At 36.3% G+C, this 19,127-nt stretch overlaps 2 protein-coding genes across 7 annotated transcripts in view; one reads left to right on the plus strand and one right to left on the minus strand.

Moving 5' to 3' along the window:
* The window catches only part of PANK1 (pantothenate kinase 1), a 111,762-nt gene extending 111,213 nt beyond the window's left edge, over window positions 1-549 (minus strand). Inside the window, exon 1 of one of the 2 annotated variants that reach the window (XM_082673328.1) lies at window positions 433-549. The gene's annotated coding sequence lies outside the window, so the exon portion shown is untranslated. Of the gene's footprint in view, window positions 1-16; window positions 119-432 lie in introns of those variants that run through there. The other variant, XM_082673326.1, reaches the window with a different exon arrangement.
* The window catches only part of KIF20B (kinesin family member 20B), a 74,738-nt gene continuing 55,963 nt past the window's right edge, over window positions 353-19,127 (plus strand). For 4 of the 5 annotated variants that reach the window (XM_082673318.1, XM_082673320.1, XM_082673321.1 and 1 more), the window contains exons 1-9: window positions 385-435; window positions 3,829-3,976; window positions 12,180-12,266; window positions 12,368-12,484; window positions 13,246-13,384; window positions 14,285-14,469; window positions 16,475-16,511; window positions 16,977-17,204; window positions 18,748-18,859. In XM_082673318.1, the coding sequence (XP_082529444.1) occupies window positions 3,830-3,976; window positions 12,180-12,266; window positions 12,368-12,484; window positions 13,246-13,384; window positions 14,285-14,469; window positions 16,475-16,511; window positions 16,977-17,204; window positions 18,748-18,859 (1,052 nt within the window). In that variant the 5' untranslated portion in view covers window positions 385-435; window position 3,829. Of the gene's footprint in view, window positions 436-3,828; window positions 3,977-12,179; window positions 12,267-12,367; window positions 12,485-13,245; window positions 13,385-14,284; window positions 14,470-16,474; window positions 16,512-16,976; window positions 17,205-18,747; window positions 18,860-19,127 lie in introns of all 5 variants that reach the window. The other variant, XM_082673319.1, reaches the window with a different exon arrangement.

Raw genomic sequence — 19,127 nt, forward strand, 5'->3', positions numbered from 1 at the left:
GTGGCAGCTACCTCACCTCGGGGCCTCCGCCACGTCTTTATTGTCTCCAGGATGGAATCCGAGATCCGCGCCGCCGCCAACAGAGGGTGGTACCCACCGCAGCCCCGAGGCAGCGCCCTACCTAGCCCGGCAAGCAGAGCCCCAGGGAAACTCCGCCCACTGGCCGCTCACCAGGCCGCTTCCGCCCATTGGTCGCCCGGCATTCCGAGCCCCGCCCCCAAATTTGAAAGCTTGTCCCGGGAGCGGGTGGGAGGGAAGCCCAGAGCTCTAGCCGGCTGCGCTCCGGGGCGTCGTTCCGGAAGCTCCGCCCACTCCCAGCGTTCCGTTTGAATTTGAAAACGAAAATAACTCGGCGCTGCTCCCAGGTTGGGCCGGCGGGGCAACGTTTGCAGGTGAGGGTACGCGGAAGGAGGTGGGGGACTGCTCACATACCAGGTGAGGTGAGGAAAGGTCTCAGGCAGTGTGAGCACCTTCCGACGGGGCTCGGGACATCCCTGAGGTTACTCTCAGGAGCTGGGTTGCGGAGCAATGAAGACGCCTGGGCCACCGGGTGCGCTTCTGTGGGGGGTTGAGCCGTTGTACTCGTGTTAAGGTTTAAATCTGGTCTCCGCCGCTTATTGGCTGTGTGACGCAAGGCAACGTCTTTAATCTTTCTGGGCCAGTTTCCTCATCTGTAAGAGGGGGTAATAATAGAACCTACCTCTTCGGGCTCTTATGAAGATAAAATGATAATATGTAAACCTGTTGGAAAGTGCCGGTGTATAGTAGGCACTAAGTATTTGCAATCATTAATATTTTTATTATTGTTGCTGCTGTTAGTGTTGAGGATCAGGCGTCCATTGCCAAATCTGGTGTCCTGAATCCCTAAGGTGAGCAGTTTGCTCGGCAAGTGACGTGCTGTTATTTGGGAGGGATGGGGGCCCTGTGGTGGCCGTCTGTGCAGTTATTTACAGGCTGCTGCCGGTGCCCGGGGCTCGCCCTTCTTGGGCTTTGCAGTGCTAAGCGGAAGGGGGTGTGTGTGACGAGTGCAGTGACTGCTGTCATCGCCCAGTTTGGGAGGTTTCCCCCATCTCGTTCTACTTTTTGGCTCAGTGATTCCTGCCTGGTGCAGCTCTTTAATATTCCTTACTGAAGGACTAATTGACAAAAGGTCATGCCTTATAGGTTAGCTTGTTTTTAATCCCCAAGGTGATCAAACTCAGGTTTGTTTTTGTTCTTAAAACAAGGTAGCATGTTCACCCCGAAGCAGCATAACAGTGTGTACTTTTTATTAGATATCCAAGACCTGAGACTTCAGCTTGCAAAATAATATAAAGGACTCATCAGTTGTGAAGACTTTTTTTGAGACTGTATTTTGTGGATGACATTCAGAAACATCATTCAGTAGCAGATTTTATTTTTCATCAGTCTTCAACCATGAAATCTCACTGGAGAGAAGATAAAAGATGCTGTTTCTCAGTCGTGGGAACAGCCTTCCGAAATGAGAAATGAGGTCTTGAACCTTGCTGTTGCTAAAGATAATATCAGAAAAGAGTAAGACCAATTTTTTTTTTTTTTTTTTTTGCAGAGAGGATTTTATTTATTATTAAGCCACTATACAGGGAGTTTTTATCACTACATAAATCTCTGAATTTGTTGTAGGGGATACACAGTAGTATAAGACAAGGTCCTTGCCCTCAAGAAGTTTCTAGTCTAGTTAGGGAGGCCACACATAAGTAGAAGTTAACTAAAAGTACAGGAGGTGATAGTACATCTCATTAATTTTATAATTGTTAAGGGGCAGTTTATTCATTGAAAACTGAACGTATGAGCACGTACAAACTACTGTAACCTTACTTTTTTAAGGAGGTACAATATTCTTTTTAACTTAGTAATTTCATAAAAGATTTATCAATATGTTTTTTTAACCAAAAATTAATTGAAAGCAAAGATTGAAGCTTACCTTCCAGTTTCCTGGGCATTTCTATGAAATTTGAGTTATGAAATGTCAAGCCAGTACTTTCATATTTTTGCACACTTTCCTCCCATATTCTAGATCAGTGTTTATTTTTTATTCTATCAGATACTTTTTTTCTTAATTTTCACCCATAAATTGCATGTTTGAAATACTCTATCAAACTGCATTTAAGTAATTTTCTCATTTTGATTACATCACTGATTATACAATAAAAAAGCAATAAAGATATTAAACTTACTTAATTGTATGATTGGTGATCTTGTAGTTTGCTGGGTTTTGTTGAAGGTAAATGTGTAATTTCTTTAACTCTTTTTGCAATTTAGGAAAAACAAAACCAAAAACAGCCCTGTTGTATTGAATTTGGGGGTTTCAGGACTGATCAAGGAAAAAGATACACCGCAAGGTGGCAGTAACCTACGAGGAGCTTTACTGGGGTAGCACTTTGACAGGCACTTTGCGTGCTTGGCAAGTTGCCCACAGCCTGAGACTTTCCAGAGACTAGAGTGAAGGGCCAGTCACCTAGAAGGGGAAGAGGGTAAGGGAATTGGGGAGGGGTGGGGGTAATAGGAGAGGGAGCTCTGTGTAAGTGATATATTGCTCAGCAGCACAGTAGGGAGTCACTATGTCAGAGACCTCCAAAGGGTAGCAGTGGCTTGGGGTCTTATAGTCCTGGCTTTTATCTGTGGCTAGCAGATGGTTGGGTGCAGTTTCATGGGATGTGGGAACCAGTTGGGCTCTAAATGGCTAAAAATGAGCTTATTTTGGCTATATGTAAAGCAAACAGATGTGTAAAAATTTGAGTTTGACACCTCAGTGGTTTGTTTGTTTGTTTTTTTTGCGGTATGCGGGCCTCTCACTGTTGTGGCCTCTCTCCTCCCGGACCGGGGCACGAACCCGTGTCCCCTGCATCGGCAGGCGGACTTTCAACCACTGCGCCACCAGGAAAGCCCCTCAGTGGGTTTTTGAACTAATGATCTTGGCCTGCTGTGAAGAAGTAAACAATGCAGGGCCAGTATACAGGGGCCATCTTTGGCTCATTTATTTAACCCCCATGGTTGCCCATTACTAACTACCTTCTTGAACCAGGAACTCTAGTGGGCAGTCACTGTTCTGAATATTTCATAATATTCAAAGAATAGAGTGCTCTCTCCATTTCTCCCTGGTATTATTCGCCTAGTAGATTTTCAGTAAATGTTTTAATGTTAATATTTTATCAGTGAAGATTACCCCTAAGTTTACCTTTAAATTTAGTGACTTGATGTTTAATTTAGTTGTAATAGTTTACTGATGCATTATTCCATGTTCGCCTTAATTTTTAAGACCTGTGATGTATCAGGTACTGTTTTGAATATGTTCACATACGTTATTTCACTTTTTACTTGCATTATTTGGAAGAATTCAGTTGAAAGTAATTGTCCAGATTACCGACTCCTAATTGCTAAAACATTACAAAGTCTGTAAGTAACATTCTTCAGAAGACACTAAATAACTAAAATAACACAAGGTTATAATTTACTCCGCCCTTACTGTTTGATTTCTGAGAGGATTTCAGGCAGAGTCTGAGTGTTTTATACTCTCTTATTTTATGGGTTACCTTTACTCATGAAATCTCTTTGGCTGAATCTCCCCATAGGTTGCAGCACATGAATAGCAGTGGTAGGCTGTATCCAGTATTATTTGATCTAAAATCTGTAAATAATTGTCTTTTGTCCTTTCCATGGGTCATCATGTTATAGATGAAATAGTCTAATGTTTTCCTTTTGGAAATGTAGTTACATGGCAAGAAGTAGTGAGCTGGACTCACAGACTTTATAAACTATGGATATATGATTTATTAAGGTTATCTAAGGAAGTTACTGTTATTCTTGCAGAATGGAATCTAATGTAAATCAAGATGGAGTGCCTAGACCATCTTACGTTTTCAGTGCTGACCCCGTTGCGAGGCCTTCGGAAATAAATTTTGATGGCATTAAGCTTGACCTCTCTCGTGAATTTTCCTTAGTTGCTTCAAACACTGAGGTAAGTACAAGAAAAGTATTATGTTGATTATCATGATTGAGAGCAAATGGGCGCACACACACACACACACACACACACGTGGACAGGTACAACTAGAGCAGAGCTTTCCAAACTTTGTAGGTTTAAGGCAAACTTCTATCTCAGCAATTTTTTCATGGTGCCCTAAATACATAACAGTTCCTTTTCACGTAGTAGGTGCAGACATCTTAATGACTATTTATGCCCTGACTTAGTAGCCATTTGAGAAAAAAATAACTTATGAAATTTTTAAATATTAGTTTTCAATAACCACGGTTACTTACTAATGGGCACTGTGTGCATTTGGGGTGCTGCACAACTTCTCAAGCTTTGGAATCAAATTAGACACTGCCACCTGCATTTCCTGTTCTTCATTGTTTTGGGGTCGTACTTGCTTTCTATCACAACCACCACTGGAAAATCCAGCTTCACTAAGATATGACATCATCAAAAGAAGTAGTGTGATCTAAGGTTGAAACTGAACTTCTTCAAGCTAATAGTTCGTGGTGTTCAACATGTGTCAAGTACTGCTGTGGTTCCCTCAGAAATGTAAAATATTCCACTATGCCCCTAGGAATTGCAGGCCTTAGTTTAAAAAATAATGCAGATTAAAAAAAAATTAACTTAGTAGTGTTTAAGAAATAAGTCTTTCTACTACCCTACCTACTGTCACTATGTTTGCTGTGTTTATAGACTTTTTCTTATACATTTACTTTCAGTCCATTTATATTCTATTTATTACAGATTAGATTATTAATTTCGATGCCTTAGAGAGATGGACTAACCCATTTTATAAAGAAAGATGGAGGGGGAAAGAGGAGTATAGGGAACATATATAAAACGATAATAATTATTTAATACCCATCATGTGCTAGGCTCTTCTACTTTAGCTCATTTAATCATAGATAAAGAAGAGAGGAAGGGATAAATGCCTCTTGGTGTATAAATGGAATTATACATCACTAGACTTTTGTGTGTGCCTTCCTTCACATAATACAAGGGTTGGTAAATAATGGCCTGGTTTTATATTTCCTGTTTTTGTATTGCTTACAAGCTAAGAATGGTTTTTATGTTTTTAAATGGTTGAAGAAAAAAAATCAAAAGAAAAATCATGTTTCATGACGTAAAAATCAAATATCACGAGTCATATTCATTGGTTTACTTATTTTCTAGGTCTGCTTTCGCAACAGAGTGGCAGAGTTGAGTAGTTGTGACAGTCTGTAGAGCCTGTAGAGCCTAAAAATATTAAGTGTTTTTTCTTTACACACAAAAAATTTGCTGATCCCTACTTAGCATGTTGTTTTTGAGATCCATCACGCATCATGTGTCAGTAATTTGTTACTTTTTATTGCTGAATAGTAGTTCATTGTGCAGATATGCCACATATCCATTTACAGTTTGATGGACATATGAGTGATTTCCATTTTGGGGCCATTATAAATAATGCTTCTCTGAATGTTTATGTGCAAGCCTCTCTGTGAACTTATGTTTTGTTTTCATTTCTCTTGGGTCGATAATTAGGAGTAATTGTGGGTCACATGGTAAGTGCATATTTAACTTCATAAGAAAACTGAAACTGTTTTCCAAAGCGACTGTACCAGCACCAGCAATGTATGCAGGTTCCAGTTCTTCCACCTCTTTGCCAACACTTGGTAATTTTATGAGTGTGTAGTAGTACCTTGTTGTGGTTCTAGTCTGCATTTCCCGAAATGAGCACTTTTTCAAGTATTTCTTGGCTATTCCTATACTTTCTCTTGTAAAATGTCTCTTCAAATAATTTCCCTACTTAAAAAAATTAGGTTGTTTGTCTTATTACTGATTTGTGAGAGTTCTTCATGCTTTGTAGATACATATCCTTTATCAGATCAATAGTGTCTTGATTAATAGAGGTTTTTAATTTTAAAGAAGTCTAATTTAACTTGTTTTTCTTTTACGGTGATTTCTTTTGTAAGTCCTAAGAAATCTTTGCCCAAGGTGGTGAAGGTTTTTTAAAACATTTTCTTCTAGAAATGGTTAGAGCTTTTGTTTTAATGGTTATATTTGTTATCCATCTTGAATTAGTTTTTATGTGTAGTTGATGTAGGGATACAGGTTGATTGGTTTGTTGATTTTTTTTTTTTAACCTCCATTTATCTAGTTACTTTAACATTATGTGTTGAAAAGACTTTCTTTTCCCCATTAAATTGTTTTGGTGTCTTTATTGATAATCAAATGGCTGGGTATCTATGTGTGGATCTATTTCTGGATTATTCTCTTTCATTGATCTATTTGCTTATCCTTATGCCTATACTTCACCGTCTATTTCTGTAGGTTTATAATAATACGTGAAATCAGATAGTATGAATTCTCTAAATTTGCTTCTCTTTTTTAGGAATATTTTGCCTTTTCTAGGTTCTTTGTAAATATATTCATAAATTTTAGAATTGACTTACCAGTTTCAACAAAACAGCCTACTGGGATTTTTGACTGGGATTGCATTGAATCTAGAATCAATTTGGAGAGAATTGCTATTTTAATAATATTGGAGAGTTTTAATTCATGATTGTGGTATATTTCTCAATTTATTTAGGTCTCTAAGGTTTTAGCAATGTTTTATACTTCTTTTGTTGAAGGCCCGTGTAGGGGCCTTCAATATCTTTTGTTAAATATATTCTTAAGCATTTCATGGCATTTGATGCTATTGTAAATTATATTTTTAACAGCTTTATTGAAGTAAAATTAAGATACAATAAGCTGTACATATTTGAAGTATAGTCTTTGACAAGTTTTGACATAATGCATATGCTTGTGAGAATGTCACTACAGTCAAGAATAGTGAATATTTCCATTACTCCTAAAAGTTTCTTTGTGCCTCCTTGTAATCCCTCCCTCCCATCACACCTCCAAGTAACAGCTGATCAAACATTAGTTTGTACTTCTAGAGCTTTATATAAATGTAGTCATAAAGTATGTACTCTTTCCTTACTAAGCATAATTATTTTGAGTTTTATGCATGTTGTGTGTATCAATAGGTAATTCCTTTTTATTGTCCATTGTTTAGATATGCCACAATTCATTTATCCGTTTATCCGTTCACTTGCTGAGGGACATTTGTGTTTATAGTTTCTGGCTATTACAAAGCTTCTAGGAACTTTTGTGTACAAATCTTTATATGGACATATATTTCCTTTATTTTTTTCCCCTTGGATAAATACCTAGGATTGGAATGGCTGGATCATTTTTAAGAAACTACCAAACTTTTCCCAAGTGATAATAGCATTTTATATTCTCAGCAGCAGTGTAGGAGAGTTGAGTTTCTCCACATCTTCACCAACACTTGGTGTCGTCAATCTATTTATTTACTTATTTGTTTTTAAACAGACTATTTTTTAGAACAGTTTTATGTTTACAGCAAAAATAAGCAGAAGGTACAGTGATTTTCCATATACCCTCTACCCCCATATAGCTTCCCTCATTATTAACATCTCCTACCAAAGCGGTGCATTTGTTACAACTGATGAATCTACTCTGACACATGATAATCACCCAGAGTCCTTGCTGTATAGTTACATTGTGGTTCACTCTTGGTGTTGTACATTCTGTAGGTCTGAACAAACGTGATGACAGGTAGCCATCATTATGGTATCATACAGTGTATTTTCACTGCCCTAAAATTCATGTGTTTCGCCTGTTTGTCTCTCCCCCACCCCCAGTAACCACTGATCTTTTAACTGTCTCCAAATTGTCGCCTTTTCCAGAGTATCATATAGCTGGGATTATACAGTAGCTATTTCAGATTGGCTTCTTTCAGTTAGCAATAGGCACCTAACGTCTTGTCATGGCATCCTCCATAGCTTGTCATGGCTTGATGGTTCATTTGCTTTATTTCTAAACTATATTCCATTGTATGGATGTACTGTATCCATTGTATGGATATTTTTATGTATTGGTATCTGATAGATATTTGCAGTTACCTAATGTCTAAAGATGTTGAATATGTTTTCATGTGGTCATTCATTCACCTATTGAAGGGCATCTTGGTTGCTTCCACGTTTTGGGAACTGTGAATAAAGTTGTTATGAGCATTCACGTGCAGATTTTGTGTGGATGTTAAGTTTTCAGTTCCTTTGGTTAAGTACCAAGGAATGTGATTGCTGGAGTGTATGGTACTAATATGTTTAATTTTGTAAGAAATTGCCTAACTATCTTCCAAAATGGGTGTAACATTTTGCATTCCCACCAGCAGTGAATGAGAGTTCTTGTTGATGCATATCCTCAACAGCATTTGGTGTTGTCAGTGTTAAGATTTTGGCCATTCTGATAGGTGGGTAGTGATATCTCTTTTTAATTTGCATTTTCCTGATGACATAAAGTGTGGAACATCTTTTTATATGCTATTTTTCCTCTGTATATCTTATTTGGTAAGGTGTCTGGTAAGGTCTTTGTCTCATTTTAATCAGTTTGTGTTCTTATTGTTGAATTTTAAGAGTTCTTTGTATATTTTGGTAATAGTCCTTTATTTGATATATATTTTTGCACATATTTTCTCCCAGTCTTTTCATTCTCTTTACTATGTCTTTCACAAAGCAGAAAACTTTAATTTTAACGAAGCCCAACTTATCAATTTTTCCTTTCATAGATCATTTCTTTGGCATTGAATCACAAAAGTCATTGCCAAAGCCAAGGTCATCCAGATATTTTAAGTTATTTTTGTGAAGGGTGTAAAGTCTATGTCTAGGTTAATTTTTTTGCATATGGATGTCCAGTTGTTGCAGCACCATTTGTTGAAGAGACTGTCCGCTCCATTGTATTGCCTTTGCTTCTTTGTCAAACATCAGTTGTCTGTATTCATGTGGATCTATTCCTAGGCTCTCTTCTGTTCCATTGCTTCTGTTCTTTTGCCGGTGCTACACTATCTTGATTACTGTAGCTTTATAACATGTCTTGAAGTTGGGTATTGTCGGTCCTCCAACTTTATTCTTTCAATTTTATGCTGGCTATTACGGGTCATCTTTTTATTTTTAGTCATTCTAATAGGTGTGTATTGGTATCAAATTGATATTTGCATTTACCTAATGTCTAAAGATGTTGAATATGTTTTCATGTGGTTATTTGCCTTTTGTATATCTTTGGAGAAATGTCAATTTAAATCTTTTGTCCATTAAATAAACTTGGATTGTTTTCTAATTGAATCTTAAGTGTTCTTTATGTTTTCCAGATACATCTATCTGTCAGATATGTCCTTTGCAAACATTTCCTCTATGGCTTGTCTTTTCATCCCTTAAGTGTTTTTGGAAGAGAAGTTTTTAATTTTGATGAAGTCCATTTTACCAGTTTGTTCTGTTACTATTGTGCTGTTTGTGGCGTATCTAAGAAATCTTTAACTCAAGGCCACAAAGATTTTCTTCTGTGTTTTCTTTCAGAAGTTTTACAGTTTTAATTTTATATTTAGGTCTATGATCCATTTGGAATCAATTTTTTGTATAATGTGAGGTATATATTCAAATTCCTATTTTTTTATTGCATATAGATATCCAGTTGTTCTAGCACAATTTGTTGAAAAAACTATCCTTTCTGTACTGTATTTCCTTTGCACCTTTGTCATAAATTAAATGCCCTTGTATGTGGAGGTTTATTTTTGAATACTCTATGTATTCTGTTTCATTGATCTTTTTGTCTGGCTGCCAATACCCCACTGTTTTGATTACTGTAGCTTTAAAATAAGTGTTGAAATCAGGTGGTAGTGTTAGCCTACCAAATTTCTTCTTTTTCAGAGTTGTTTTGACTGTCCTAGGTACTTTGTATTTCTCTGTGAGTTTTTAAATGAGCTTTTAAATTTCTTCCAAAAAAAAAAAGCCTCCTGTGGTTTTGATTGCAATTCCATTGAATCTGTAGATCAGTTTTGGAAGAATTGACATATTAACAACATTGAGTCTACCAAATAATGAACAAGGTGTATCTCCATTTATTTTGGTCTCCTTTACTTTCTCTGAGCACTGTTTTTTAGTTTTCAATATATAGGTGTTTCATATCTTTTGTAAGATTTTTCTCTAAGTAGTTCATAATTTTTGAGGTTATCCTAAATGGTATCGCTCTTTAAAATCAACTTCTATTTCTTGCCAGCATGTAGAAAAACAATTGATTTTTGCATTTTGATCTCCTATTATGCTACGTTGCTAAACTCATTTAATAGTTCTAGTAACTTTTTTGAAGATGTCAGATTTTTGTATGTTCATGTTGTCTGTGAATAAAGATGATTTTATTTCTACCTTGCCATTCTGGATGCTTTTCCTTTTTTTTCCTTTTCCTCCTCCTCTTCCCTTTCTCTCTCTTCCCCCGCCCTTCCTCCCCTTCCTCCACCTCCTTTCACCTGATTACATTGGCTAAAACCTCTAGAACCTCTAGTACCGTGTTGAATAGAAGTGAGAGCAGAAATCCCTGGGTTGTTACTCATCTTGCTACTCATCTTTGATTCAGTCTTTCATCATTAAGTATGATGTTAACTATAGGTATCTTATAAATGCTCTTTATCAGGCGAAGGAAGTTCCCTTCTATTCCAGTTTGCTAAGAATTCTTATTATGAATGGATGTTGAATTCATATATCACATTCAAGTCATCATTCAAATGCACTTTTTTGCATCTATTAGAGATAAAAGTTTCTTCTCATTCTTTTAATATTTTTAAGTACCCTAATTGATTTTTGAATGCTAAATTGACCTTGCTTTTCTGGAATAAACCATTTTTTGTTAGGATGTACTATCCTGTTTTACATATTATCTAATATTTTTGTTAGGGGATTTTTGCCTCTTTTTTATTCTGACAGAGAACTTTTATCCAGAATATATTTAAAACAATTACACGTTAATAATAAGAAAACAAACAGTTTAATAAAAATGGACAAAAGATTTGAACAGACACTTCACAAAAGAAGATATTCGTAGGGTCAATATGCACCTGAAAAGGTGCTCAACATCATTAGTCAAAAGGGAAAGGCATAAATTAAAACCACAATCAGATACCACCCTCACACCCACTAGAATGGCTATAATGAAGAAGACTGGCCACACCACCCATTGGTGAGCATGCAGAGCAACTAGAATGTTCATCCATTGCTTGTAGGAATAGAAGATGGTACAACCACTTTGGAGAACATTTTGCCTCTACTTTTTTTTTTTTTTTCCCCCGGTACGCGGGCGTCTCACTGCTGTGGCCTCTCCCGTTGCGGAGCACAGGGTCTGGACGCGCAGGCTCAGCGGCCATGGCTCATGGGCCCAGCCGCTCCGCGGCATGTGGGATCCTCCTGGACCGGGGCACGAACCCGTGTCCCCTGCTTCGGCAGGCAGTCTCTCAACCACTGCACCACCAGGGAAGCCCATGCCTCTATCTTAATTAAGGATATTGTTTTGTAATTTTTTTCTGAGGGTATCTTTGTCAGGTTGTGGTGACCAGGTTATGGCAGACTCAAAATTCGTTGAAAAGTGTTCTCTCTTCCTTTATTTTCTTAAAGAGTTTGTCTTTAGTTTGTGTGATTATATCCTTAAATGTTTGAGAGAATTTACCAATGAATTACCAGGGTTTGGAGTTTTTTTGTGGGATTATTTTGTTTGAATGTAAATTTAATTTCTTTAATAGATATAGGGTTATTCAAATCGTCTACTTCTTGTGTCTTGTTTGGTGAGTTGTGTTTTTCAAGTCATTGTTTCCTTTTTTAAAAAAAAACATTAAAACATTTATTTAAAATTATTTTTTAAAAAATGAACTAAGCTCATTTCTTCCTCAAAGGAAGCAGTAAAGAGAATGCCATACAGCAAAAAAAATTCTAAGTGTGTGATGCAATTGAGCATTTGGGTTAATAGACTATTCTGGTTACTTGTGATTTATTCTACATTTCTGTGTTTTAGTGACTTAGAGCCTTGTTATTTGTATTGGTTTTAAAGGTTAGGATCTTATGGCAAAGAAGCATATTGTAAACTTCAAGTATAAATATAGAAGGCAGAGGAAATTGAGTCTTTTGTGGTATTTTTGTTTTTTTAAAAACAGATTTATTTTTCTTTTAACATATAAAGTGGTTAAAAACAGAAGAGTCACTGTTTGCTTAGAGGTTTTGTATAATCTCAGATTGTTTTATAGCAATCAGCCACTTTAAAGAAAGATGATCTCTGAAAAGCCATATTTTTTATTTTTAAAATATTTTCTCCTTTTAAGGCAAACAGTTTGGAATCCAAAGATTATCTCCAGGTTTGTCTTCGAGTAAGACCATTGACACAGTCAGAAAAAGAACATGAGTCTGAGGTTTGTGTTGAATTTAATATGTTTTACTTCCATTAAATGGGCAAAATACCATTGTTTTAATTTACTTATTGTTAGTTTTTATTTATTTATTTGTGTTCTAGGGCTGTGTGTATATTCTGGATTCACAGACCATTGTGCTGAAGGATCCTCAAAGTATCCTTGGTCGATTAAGTGAGAAAAGCTCTGGGCAGATGGCACAGACATTCAGTTTTTCCAAGGTAGGTACCCATGTGAAATGGAAGATTTTTCTTTTCAGGAAAAGAAACTTGGCTTAGGCTAAATTGCTACCTAATTATATATAATGAACTATATACATCTTGTGCTTATGAAACTTAGATCTTAGGTACTGGTATTTTTTTCTCAATGGTAGGACTCAAATTTCAGGTGTGTAAATATATAATTGGAAGTGAGAAAATCTTTGTAGAGTTCTTGCAATCTTTTTTTGGTGGAGGGAAGTATCCTTTTCAAAATCTAGATGAAAAGTTATTGGTTGGGGGCTTCCCTGGTGGCGCAGTGGTTGAGAATCTGCCTGCCAATGCAGGGGACACGGGTTCGAGCCCTGGTCTGGGAGGATCCCACTTTGCCGCGGAGCAGCTGGGCCCGTGAGCCACAACTACTGAGCCTGCGTGTCTGGAGCCTGTGCTCCGCGACAAGAGAGGAAGTGACAGTGAAAGGCCCGTGCACCGCGATGAAGAGTGGCCCCCGCTTGCCACAACTGGAGAAAGCCCTCGCATAGAAACAAAGATCCAACACAGCCAAAAAAAAAGAGTTATTGGTTGGGTCAGATTTCTATCTTGAAAGCTTTTTGAAAGTAGTTAAACTAGCAGGTGTATTTGTGGGAATTGGGAATATGGCAACTTTTAAGAATGAATCTTGTAGGACAAATCTTTTAAATATTAAAAACATGGAAGGGTAGAACTCATTGTGGATATTAACTTGAACATTCTAAAAAGATTTTTTTAAAAAAATGCTTGTTTAGGTTTTTGGCCCAGAAACTACACAGAAGGAATTCTTCCAGGGTTGCATTCTACAGCCAGTTAAAGACCTCTTGAAAGGACAAAGTCGGCTGATTTTTACTTATGGGCTAACCAATTCAGGAAAAACTTACACATTTCAAGGTAAATAGTTTTATTTTTGCTAGAAAGGAAGAAAGAGGCACTAATAATGTACTCATTTTCATAATACTTCTTATAGTTATGTTTCCATTGCCTAGCACATTTGCTCCATTTTTAATAGTAATAGCATATTGAATGTGTATTGCCAATGGCTTTTAATTCAGATCGACTATTTTACCCATATGTAGAGAATTACATGATGATAAAAACTCAGAAGGGGGCTTCCCTGGTGGTGCAGTGGTTAAGAATCCGCCTGCCAACGCAGGGGACACGGGTTCGAGCCCTGGTCTGGGAAGATCCCACATGCCACAAAGCAGCTAAGCCTGTGCGCCACAACTACTGAGGCTGCGCTCTAGAGCCCGTGAGCCACAACTACTGAGCCTGTGTGCCACAACTACGGAAGCCCACGCACCTAGAGCCCATGCTCTGCAGCAAGAGAAGCCACTGCAATGAGAAGCCCATGCACCACAACGAAGAGTAGCCCCCGCTTGTTGCAACTAGAGAAAGCCCGTGTGTAGCAACGAAGACCTGACGCAACCAAAAATAAATAATTAATTTAAAAAAAACCCTTAGAAAAAGGATTGATGTGACATAGGGAATTAAGCATGGATAACCAGGGAAACACTTTATATTTTATTTTACTTTTATACTTTGTGATAATGAATGATAGCCAATCTTAAAGCCTGATCTGAATGTAAAATTTCAGGTTTTGCATCAGAATAATAGTTGATAAAATGTCAATTATACAGTTAAGACCAAAATGATGGAAAACCAAGTAATCCTTCAACTTCTCTCACTCTTGTCTCAGCTTTTTACTCTTGCCTGTTAGTGGTATAAAAGGAAACTTGGTAGTTCAAGAATGTCTTTTTCTAAGAGAGTATAAAACAAAAATTCTTTTCATAGGCACAGAAGAAAATATTGGCATTCTACCTCGAACTTTGAATGTATTATTTGATAGTCTTCAGGAAAGACTGTGTACAAAGATGACCCTTAAACCACATAGGTCCAGAGAATACTTACGTTTATCACCAGACCAAGAGAAAGAAGAAGTAGCTAGCAAAAGTGCATTGCTTCGACAAATTAAAGAGGTATGGGAGTATTTTAGTATGTAAAATATACATAATCCTGACCTTTTAGTAGCTCTTTAGTTTGTTTCAGCCTATATTGGACTGTTTTGTGGTGCTTGTGGCTATTGTCTTTTCTTTTTGAGAAAAGTATTAAAAGCTTTTTTGAAGTCATCTCTTCTTATTTCATACTGTACAAACAGCAGAAATGTTTAAACAATACAAATGTAAATGGTTCTTAAATCTTTTTTGGTTGCTGTAGAAACAGCAACTTTCTATATAATGATTTTTAAAAATTCTTTTTTTTAATTGTAAAAGTAATATGTATACACAAAAGCTAAACAAGAGAATGTGAAAAATAAAAGTGAAAATTTCCTATAATTCCATTCCTGAAGAGAAAACCAATATTAGCAGATATGAACATATCCTTTTTGATCTTTTTCTCTCTGTACACACAAAAAAATCTATGTACAGAGCTTTCTGTATGTGTCTATATATACACACAGAAACATAGTCATATATAGTTGCATATATCTTCATATCTTTTTCTCTATATGTACGATATGGTCTTTTTTTTTTTTTTTTTGCGGTACGCAGGCCTCTCACTGTCATGGCCTCTCCCGTTGCGGAGCACAGGCTCCGGATGCATAGGCCCAGCGGCCATGGCTCACAGGCCCAGCTGTTCTGCGGCATGTGGGATCCTCCTGGACCGGGGCACGAACCTGCGTCCACTGCATCGGCAGGCGGACTCTCAACCACTGCGCCACCAGGGAAGCCCTGGTCTTTTTTTTTTTTTAACAAAAATGAGATTTTATTATACAGACATTCTGTAACTTGCTCTTTCATTTAACATGTCGTAAATCTTTTACTACCTTAATTCATGTGTCTTATCTGTTAGGTTATGTTTTTTCCTCTTTTCTTTCTTCTTTTTAATAGTTTTTTATTTAATAAATTTTTTTTTATAAAGTATACTTGTCTATTTATTCCTTCTTTGCCTTGTGGATTTTGTGTTATGCTTTCAGACATTTATTTTATCTATTTAAAATTGTTAAAAACTATTAACAGTCTTTATAAATATATTCAAAACACTGATGGGGATTTTCTTCTTAAAGTAATTTAGAAATCAGTGTTTCAAGGTAATAAAATATTGTTGCTCAGTGGAGAGCAAAGTTCAGAATCCATGATTATGGTCTCTGCAAGTAAAATTGTGAGTATTTTAACAAAATTTATGGAGATTGGTGGATAATTGCATGGATAATTCATAGAGGAAATTAAAGTCATTAATAATGAGAAAAACTTCCCCTAACAAGTTACCTGGTTAAAACAAAATGTTATTTTGCCTATGAAATTATTAAAATTTTAAAAACTTGAGATATGCACTTTTTTTAAAAGTTCTTTTTATTGAGGTATAGTCCATGTACAATATTATAGAAGTTTCAGGTGTATGATGTGAAATACACACTTTCACTTTCATATATTGATTGTAAAATGTGTCTCTCCAAAGCAATTTGGCAATACTATACGAAGAGTGAGAACTTTAAAATAAGTTCATATTTTCATCCACCAATTCAGATTTAGGTATATGACCTAAGGGAACAATTAAATTACAGAAGAAAAAAATAATATATTAAGATGTTTATCTTAGTATTATTTAGTTAAGTCATTTCACATCACATCTCTTCAGTTAGGCAGCCACCAAATGTTTACAAATAATTTTTAATTATAGAGAGAAAAAGCTTACAATGGAATAAGTGTAGGGAAAAATATAGAAGGGAATATATTGAAATTTTACTAGTAATTGCCTCTGAGTGGCAGTGATTATATATGATGATATTCTTTTTAATATTTTCTGTGGTTTCCCAAATTTCCTATTATTAGGATGTATTATTTCACTAGGAAGGAAATTAATAGAGGTCGTTGAATTGAGTAGATGAAAAGCAGGTGGCTTACTTGGATAGGTAATTAATAAGCTGGTTATTTAATCTTAACTAACAATGTTTTTTAACTTTTTAAAAAAAATCTTTTTCAGGTTGCTATGCATAATGACAGTAATGATACTCTTTATGGTAAGGTTTCCTTTCTCATTTACTTTTAAAGTGTTGATTATTTGAAAAGCTTTTAATTTTTGGATCACTTCTGGTGATTTAATTTCTTTAATAAACAGTAATACTTGGAAAATGGTACATAACTATATGAAATATCAGTCATTGTAAAGTTTTATTTTGACTTAATAAATAAGTCCCTTTCACTGGTTAACTTTCATGTTGTTTCGAGAGAGACACTATTTTTCCTTTGTCCTTTATGTTTAATTTTTACGTAAAATTATTTGTACATTTATTAGCGTGTTTGCAGAAAAGAAAAGAAAGATAAGCGGATTTTGGTTAATACAAATATTTATATCTGCTTTGGTCCAAAAAGTTTTTAACATTGCTGGTCAAAAGATTAAGGATACTTAGTTTTTCAAGTCCAGGAGTCTTGATCTATCCTATTGTCTCATTTAATTTTGTGATTATCTTTTTTATTTTCTGTAGGAAGTTTAACAAACTCTTTGAATATCCCAGAGTTTGAAGAGTCTGTGAGAGACTGTGAACACGCGAGCTTGAATATGGATAATAATATAAAATTTTCTGTGTGGGTTTCTTTCTTTGAGATTTACAATGAATGTATTTATGATTTGTTTGTTCCTGTCTCATCTAAATTCCAAAAGAGAAAGATGCTACGCCTTTCCCAAGATGTAAAGGGCTATTCTTTTATAAAAGGTATACTAGTGAGTATTTTTTACTTTATTGCTCTGAAATTCCTTTCTAGGCTTTGTTATAGGAAAGCAGACTGGAAATTGAAAATTTTTATACTAATTATTTTTTATTTTTTAATCTATTTATTTTTGGCCGCATTGGGTCTTCGTTGCTGTGCACGGGCTTTCTCTAGTTGTGGCGAGCAGGGGCTGCTCTTCGTTGCAGTGCACGGGTTTCTCATTGTGGTGGCTTCTCTTGTTGCAGAGCACGGGCTCTAGGCACGTGGGCTTCTGTAGTTGTGGCACACGGGCTCAGTAGTTGTGGCTCGTGGGCTCTAGAGCACAGGCTCAGTAGTTGTGGTGCTCGGGCTTAGTTGCTCTGTGGCATGTGGTATCTTCCCGGACCAGGGCTCGAACCCGTATCCCCTGCGTTGGCAGGCGGATTCTTAACCACTTCACCACCAGGGAGGTCCTGTATCCTGATTATTAACATCAAGATAATAGTTTGTGCTTTGAAAGTATGTTTTGGTATGTTAATTAAACTTGAAGGTGAAGGGGTCTAGTTTAATGTTGTATTTGCTAGAGTATTATTGATTGGATTTTAGGGGATGGGAAAAGCTGTGTGTGTAGGTATTCACATTATTCTGCTGCTTTGTAACGGTATTCAAACTTCAGAGCCATGTATCAGTAAATGTTCTGTTCCATAGTGCTGTTTTTCCAACCTTTTAAAAATCACTACCCCACAGTAGGAAATACATATTAATAACATCATGATCCTGTACCTGCATATGTATATATATACATATATACAATTGAAAAGTTTCATTAATTATACTTACCTTACTACAAGGAATGCACTTCGTTGTTTTCTATATTGTACTTCATTTTCACAATACGCTAGTTGTGACTCAATAAATTTGACTTCATGACTCACAAATGAATTGCAGTCTATAATGTCTCATAGCTAGGTAATTTTCTAGGTTTAATCTGTAATGTATTTTGTCTTTTTTTTTTTTCTGGATGTCTAATTCTAAGGAATCTTACCTATTTTTAATTTTCCCTTTGGCAGATTCTGTTGAAGAACATTTACTTTCTGTGTTTGTACTACTTAAGTACTGGAAAATCATTATAATATCCTCTTCTTGCATACTTCTTTTTTTATATTTATTTATTTATTTATTTGGCTGCATTGGGTCTTAGTTGTGGCATGCGGGATCTTCATTGCAGCGCGTGGGCCTCTCTCTAGTTGTGGCGTGTGGGCTCTAGAGTGTGCGGGCTTAGTTGCGCCATGGCGTGTGGGATCTGAGTCCCCCGACCAGAGATCGAAACCACGTCCCCTGCATTGGAAGGCGGATTCTTAACCACTACACCACCAGGGAAGTCCCTTATGTAATTCTTTTCTAATGGAGTATGGAATAGCTGAGTTGACTATACCTAGGGCGTGTTATTAAAAGAAAGATTTTATTATATGTCTTTGGGAAAGAGATTACATATCTTCAAAGAGATTACATTGTACTGCAAATGCTGTGTTTTTATAAATTGATATGTGTCCTCTTTATTTTTTAAAGATCTACAGTGGGTTCAAGTATCTGATTCCAAAGAAGCATATAGACTTTTAAAACTAGGAATAAAGCACCAGAGTGTTGCTTTCACAAAACTGAACAATGCTTCGAGTAGAAGGTAAGGAGTAAACCCTGTGGTGTAAGCCTGAGGTGTGCTAATTTAAACACAACTAATTTAAGATTAAAGTGGACAGTAGGTTCTCTGATATATTAAATGAATTCATAGGCATAAAAACATTCTGTAAACTGAAGAGCACTAAACACATAAGATTATCAGGACTGTTTCTTGTTCTAACGTAAGATTTACTAATTTACACTCAGTCTGAGGTATTTTTACTCTTTCTGTATGTGAATATCTAAGCTCAGTGTTTTAGTTACCTGTAACG

The sequence above is a fragment of the Grampus griseus genome (genome assembly GCF_964374135.1).
Source record: "Grampus griseus genome assembly, chromosome: 16".
NCBI classification, from domain to species: domain Eukaryota; kingdom Metazoa; phylum Chordata; class Mammalia; order Artiodactyla; family Delphinidae; genus Grampus; species Grampus griseus.